The sequence below is a fragment of the Nicotiana tomentosiformis genome, chromosome 2 (assembly GCF_000390325.3).
Source record: "Nicotiana tomentosiformis chromosome 2, ASM39032v3, whole genome shotgun sequence".
Classification (NCBI taxonomy): domain Eukaryota; kingdom Viridiplantae; phylum Streptophyta; class Magnoliopsida; order Solanales; family Solanaceae; genus Nicotiana; species Nicotiana tomentosiformis.
Genome location: NC_090813.1, coordinates 104,800,686 through 104,807,417, shown reverse-complemented (window position 1 = coordinate 104,807,417; position 6,732 = coordinate 104,800,686). Strand labels below are relative to the sequence as shown.

The 6,732-nt window shown below is 34.2% G+C and overlaps 1 protein-coding gene across 1 annotated transcript; it reads right to left on the bottom strand.

Annotated features, from left to right (window-relative positions):
• Nucleotides 1-1,375: 1,375 nt before the first annotated feature.
• On the bottom strand, nucleotides 1,376-6,025 carry LOC104100696 (uncharacterized protein At4g37920). Its single transcript, XM_009608001.4, has 6 exons — nucleotides 5,761-6,025; nucleotides 5,393-5,670; nucleotides 5,057-5,222; nucleotides 3,967-4,211; nucleotides 1,989-2,176; nucleotides 1,376-1,863 (listed from the first exon to the last, which is right to left on the bottom strand). The coding sequence occupies exons 1-6, from the start codon at nucleotides 5,954-5,956 to the stop codon at nucleotides 1,653-1,655; spliced, it is 1,284 nt and encodes a 427-aa protein (XP_009606296.1). The 5' UTR covers nucleotides 5,957-6,025; the 3' UTR covers nucleotides 1,376-1,652.
• Between the last annotated feature and the right edge of the window lie 707 nt (nucleotides 6,026-6,732).

The window sequence follows — 6,732 nt, the reverse complement described above, 5'->3', positions numbered from 1 at the left end:
ACAAATTAAATCCTCGTGTCAGTTCTAATCACCATTTTTAATCTTGCCGTTGCTGATGTCATTCTCAAAAATTTGTCAATTTCGTGAATTTCTTAACGTGAAGCAAACAATAGTTTTTTAAACCAATGTTTGATACATTCCAATATTTTGTAAATATTATATTCTTTTAGCTTCTTTTTTGGTTCCATAACATTTATTTTTTGGTCGTTGAATCCTTCCTTTTTTTAATTGGTGTAACTATATTCTAAATCAAATCATTCGATGAGTTTATATATTACCACAGAATTTGAAGTTATGAACGAAAAAACCACTTTTTTGACAAATAATTAATTATTACATGTTATTTAAATGAATATGTTATATTTAGGCAATCAGTTTAAATTGAAAGTGAGTTAAATTATAAATTATAAATTATTTGTATATGTGTCAACTTAGAATAAAATATTATAGTAATCGTCTTCATTATAATGTTAATATTATAATGTTAATAACTTTAAAGATATTGCAGTCATTTTAACAGAAAAAAGTGCTTACCAGCACTTGTTTACAACATTTCAACAACTTTTTTTCAGTTTCAGCACTTTTATCAAAACACGTAACTGCTTATTTATAAAATAAGTTTCAGCACTTAAAAAGTGTTTTTAAGCACTAATGCTTAAAAGCCACTTTTTTTAAGTCAATCCAAACGGGCTCTTTGGAACTACTTTTTGCTTATTTTATTTTGATAAGTATATACTTGGGATCTTTCTTTTTTGTTGCTAATATATATTTTGGGTCTAATATTAACCATGTTTAGGAAAAAAATCTCCTTTCTATCCTTTATCCCTAACAAGCTTCACACTGAGTGTAATTTTAACCTATAGTAAAAGATAGGAAAGCAAATTTAGACCTTTTGTCCTCAAATATTTTGACTTACGGAATCCATCCATTTCAGGCTAGAGTTTTTTAATGGCGGTGAAAATACAAGACGATTTGCTAACAATAAATTGAGTCCTTGATTCATGAAAAATGAATTTTTTTAGCCCATTTAGTCATGCTTCTAAAATCAACTTATTTTGAGAAGTGTTTTTCTCAGAAGTACTTTTCAAAAAAACTATTGTTCGTGAGAAGCATTTTATGTTTGGCTATTTAATTTAAAAAGCACTTTTGAGCAACAATTAATATTTGACCAAACTTTTTCTTTCTACTTCTAAAAAACTGCTTTTGTTCCTACGCAAAAGCACTTTTTTTCTTTTTAAAAGCTTGGCCAAACAGTCTAGTTATGTCTTTGAGGCCATGCAACTTGCAAGCATCTCGAATTCTAGATACACCTGAGTACATATAGAAACATGAACCCTATAGATCTTTGAAACCAATACGCAGAACTTCGGGCAAGTGTAGAAAGCTCTCTCTGTCTTTCAGAAGAGAAAATTCCAACAAGCTATCAGTTACATCTAGGTGAGCAAACAACTTTTTGCTATTTCTACAAAACCAACTATACATAATGCCTTCACTATTGCAACACATGCTATGCATTGTAAACCTGCATGCTGAAGGAGATACATAAATCACCAAAGACATTGCCTATTATTACAAATTTTGAAGCAGATAACTGGTAGCTAGCAATAACAATAAATGGTGGTAAGCAACAGATATGTTGGCAGAGTCGGTACTCATATCACTACTTCCTCTGGTTTTGAATCTTTTTCTTTGTTAGCTTCTTTTTCCAAGTATTCTGCTTCAATTGTCTCCTTCAGAATGAAAAGTCTCTGAATAACAACAGGTTGATTTATCTGCTTGGCTTCCCTAATTTCAGTCTCTTCTTTATTCAGGTTGTACGCGTCAAGCATGATTTTAATCCACTTGTGCAGCTCTTTTGGAGTTCTGCTCCACACAACAAAGAAAATAAGTTTTGAGGTGCGTCATAACCCATGCAAATACCAACTAATTCCTAGATTATCTAAATGAATATCATGAATTCTTCCAACAAGAAAGCGCTAAGCTCTTACGTATAAATAGCATTAGGATCCTTAGCATCATGTTCATGACCAGGACTGAAAGCTGTTGCCAATGCTGAGAATCGCTCTTCAGGATCTGTGATGTTTAGCAAGTACTTAAGCAACTTTATTTCTTTTGGTGCCATACTCCTTAGACTACTTTGTGTAGCCTTGTATAGACGGTGCATTATCTCCTTTACCTACACCCATATGTCAGCATCAGCTCTAGTAAAAATTATCTGGGACTTCAACTGAATAAAAGATTTCCATCAGAGGGAGGGAAATTCGAGTACAAGATAGAACATATTTAACATTTGGGACAGATATGGTTTAAATTACTGAAGTCAAATTGGCCTATATAGTTAAAGAAAAGGAGGAAAACAGAAGAACGTCTAGAATAAGGCTACTGCTAACATTTTCAGGATAAATTGATAAGTGGACTCCACAAATTACTTGTGCAAACACAACCAATGGTTTAGTTAAAACATATTTTCATCTGAAGACATTTTCCAGTTTTTACAATTATATTGAAGTCCTCCCTTTCACCCCCTCCAAATAGAATAAGAAGAAAGCATGAGGACATGGAATTTAATTTAAGACAATTGAAAAACAGTTAAATTTACTTAATTGGAACCAATGGCATCGAATGGCCCAGGAATTATGAGTAGCTTCAGGATGTTCTACACTTTCTAAACTGTATAGTAGTATTCCTCGTTGCAATCGTCATACTACTAATGTTTTTCTTGTATATGAGCTACAGGTTCTAATAAACCATCTACTCCCCACATAGCATGTTACGTGATAATTTCATTGGCACAAAGTTTTGACATGTACATCATATTGGTGTCAAATGTTTTGGAATATAGCACATGGAATGTGTGCCAAAAATCGGAATAGAAGGAGTTTACTATTCAACATAGAAGAATGTCTGCAACTGTACATCTTTTTTTTTTTTTCCAATCAAAATATCCACCATGGTTTTTTTTTGGGGGGGGGGGGGGGGGGGGGGGGTTAGGCTATACCCCAACCTGTATATACATCCATACCATCAATCCTCAAGTCTCCAAAAACGAAAAGCAGTCATATTTTATTTTTCTTTTTTTAAAAGAAATTAAAAACAAGGAAAAATGGAGAACTACTAATAGGAAAATTCAAATAGGGGTATCAAATAGATGGATTGACTTAAGTTGAGGCACATTAAAAGGGGTGAAGTTAATAATCGGGTCATGACCAACACACCCAATGTTTGCTTGGATTAAAATGGATTAAGAAACTAGTCATAATCCAGCTAGTCCAACTCGAGTTTGGGATCGTCACAATTCATGAATCAAACATAGGTTGGATCTCGTCAGGTTTGGATGAGTTAAAACGAATTGAGTCAATAAACGTAACAAGGCCCAACTTAAGTTTGAATACCATATGCTTTTATTGATCAAAATTGACACCCCTAAAGCCCTGATGGGCATACTCCACCAATCCATATATTCCAACATGACAAACAATGATGTAAAACTATTTCAACATCACAATAACCGAAAAAACACATTTCAACAATCTCAAAGTGCTTAAAACAAATATAACCGTATCATAATTTGGTTAGGACGGTTAAATAAGTTGCAACTTAACAGTGCACATCCCGAATTTGACAAGTGCGAGTTCTCTCTATTTCACTAGGGTACAACTTGAATGCACAAACTATAAATTTCCTAGCACATTAATGGATGTGGGAGAAAAAATGAAGTAGGAAAACCATTTATATACGTGCAATATGAAAGAGTCCATCTTCTTGACAAGTTTAAGACACAAAACAAATCCAGAACAGTTTATGGAACATCATCAACATTACAATAATGTCTAGTCCATAACACTGTTTGGACAAATTATAAGTTCCTGAACATATGACGAAATTCAGCATTTCACTTCAAAAAATAGATCAACAAGGAAATCTCTTGTTTGTGAATCAAGTGGAGTAGACTACAAAAGTCCATACCTCATTTCTCATGGTAGAGGATTCTTTTGCTGAAGCCCAAGCACCATTTATCAGCAGGACCAAAGAAGAGTCAAGTTCTTTAGACTTGGCAAGGCTTTTAATCTTCTCACATGATGCATCAATTGATGGAGAGTTCAAGATGTCATCAAATTTGGCCTGGGCGGTATCTAGTGTTCCCACAATCTCCAATGTGTTATCATAAGCACTGACTGCAGACAAGCATCTAGTCCCAAGTCTGGCAATTGCTGCTCATAAAAAGTTCACAAAATATGATAACGTGAAATAACCACTAAATCAATAACATGATCTTTATCATAAAATAAATAAACAAAATGAATGACATGCTCATTAGATACCTCTTAGAACAAACAAGACTTCGAGCTAAGAGGAAAGGGAAAAAAGGACTTATACAGGCTGATCAGTTTTGTGCCTATTGGGGCTTTAAGCCCGAAGTGGATTAAAGCAAGCTCCTTAGTGCAGAAAGGCGCAAATGAGGACAAAAATTAGAAATATATGTTATGCAGAGTCCAAGAAAGCGAAATAAAAATCTGCAATTAAGTGAACTACATAAAGTATGATTCCAATTAATTAAAAAACATCTTAATTTATAATTCTACTGCAAAGAGCAAGTTTAGGTTTCTAATTTAGATTGATACTGGTGACTATCCATCTTATTCTAAATTTCTAACTTCCTAATCTCAGTTCGTAATCACTGACATATTCGTCCATAATGATTCCTTAACAATTGATATTTCATTTCGCCAGCTATACTTATCCTTAGTCTGGCCCTCTTTAGAACAAAGCCCGTCGGCATCGAGACACGCCTTAATAACTTAGTGTGTGCACTGAGCTTCAGGGCTTAAGCGCACCCAGAAACAAGCTTTTAACTAATAATTGGTTGCAAGCCTGACTGCTTTAGCTTGAACAGTATGCCATGAAAATATAGTCCAATTTCATTTTTATAGCAGAAAAGTTCAGAATGCAGCAGCATGCTGCAAAACGATTTTGATTCCCTTGAATTGCAAACATCATATAACTAAGACCAATAGAGCTAAAATAAAATTAATGCCTTAAGTGAAAGACACTTTACCATCCCGCTCCTCCAAGCTATCATAAACTTCTGAAAGCAGAGTCAAATGACGAAAGAATTCACCAGTGAAGTCCTTGCGCCTCTTAGTAACGATTGCATTCAAATCCCTCGGGTTATCTTGTATCTCTTTGAGAAGTTCAGTATGCCTTTCCAGTTCATCATCAATCTGCAAATGGCTCATTCCTGATCAAGAACAACTTGGGAATATCCAAAACTAAAGCCTTTACCGAACTAAAACCACATAAATATTCAAAGCCAAAGCCTTTCCAAAGTAAAACACTGACTTCTCATTTTCAACCATCAACTGAAATATGCATTAAAGGAAATTCAACATACCTTCCTAACTTTTCTAGCCAAGCTAATTAATTTCTCCTTCATTTGAGAATCAGCTTCTGAATCAGCTCGAGTTTGACACCGACTGTAAAATCTATCCCTGTATTTTTTCCATTCTTCTCTAAAAACCAAGTACTTTTTCCATTCTTTTGACTTGGGTTTTTCATTTAGGAATAAATCAATCATTTTATCACAAAACTGAGTAATTGTATATCCCTGAGCAACTTCAACATCACCTTCTCCCTCCACTGAAGTAGCAGCTACACCACTGGCCAATACCTCTAAAAAGGAACCATAAAAAAAATTATAAATCAAGAAAAGTGAAAAAAATAAAAAGATAACAATAAAAGAAAAGATGACAAAGTAGTTACTGGTTAATGGGGTTTTAGTACTAGTTCTAGTTGGTGTTCTTGATGCTGATTTCTTGGAATTCTCTAAGGGCAAAGCCAGAGATTTGGGAGAAACTAAGGGTAATATTACTGCATTGGAAGGTGAAAAGGGGGTGTGAAAGATTGAGAGATTTGTGGTGGCGGAAATTGATGTATCCAAGCTGAGAAAATGGGTCATGCTTCACTATTGGGAGCCGAGACAAAACTCCAACAATGGCTAATTCCTGATTTCTGATTTCCTTTTCTCGTCTCCGGACTAGATAAGTCATGCTTCTGCGACGTCGTATTTACCTTGCACTTGCTAAAACCCTTCTAAAACCCCTTTAGTGTTGTCTTTGTCTTTTAAGGCCCTTCATTTTTCTTTCTTCTTTTTTCTCTTTTCTTTGTGTTTTCGTTAATACAAATAATCAACATTTGGATGAGTACTTACTTCTATTAATGACTGTTGGAATGATTACTTAAAATGGAATTTGTAAGTTTTGAAATGGGAAACTATATAAGTACCAAATTACTACTAATCTACATTGTTTTACCTGTGAAATTTTTTATAAGGGAGAGAATAAATTTTTTTTAAATGTCACTTATCCGGCTGCCTAAGCAAGAATAATTCAACACAAATACGTGATTACCCTTCCATTTCCCAATAAAATCAAATTAGTCATGCATCTTCCATATATAAGTAATCAATTAAAAAAATTTGGCCATCAAGCAGGTAAAATGTAATGTGACATAAACGACCTTAGAGAATCTATAAATTTTCGAAGTAAATATTCTAGGAGGATAATGTAACGATTCGATCAGTCGTTTTGAGCTCTAGCGCGGTCGTTCGGCAGTTTGAGGCCTTGAATAGCTTCACTTTATGTATTATGACTTGCACGTGTGGTCGGTTTCGGTTTTCGCGAAGTTCGGAGTTGATTTGGAAGGATAATTCTCAATTCAGAAGCTTTAAGTTGA

Excerpts from the sequence above, each read along its gene's own strand:
- LOC104100696 (XM_009608001.4), bottom strand. The coding sequence starts at position 5,956 with ATGACCCATTTTCTCAGCTTGGATACATCAATTTCCGCCACCACAAAT. Across the intron at positions 4,212-5,056 it reads TAGCTTGGAGGAGCGGGATG|CAATTGCCAGACTTGGGACT; the intron begins GTAAAGTGTCTT and ends TTTTATGAGCAG. Across the intron at positions 2,177-3,966 it reads CCTCTACCATGAGAAATGAG|GTAAAGGAGATAATGCACCG; the intron begins GTATGGACTTTT and ends ATATGGGTGTAG.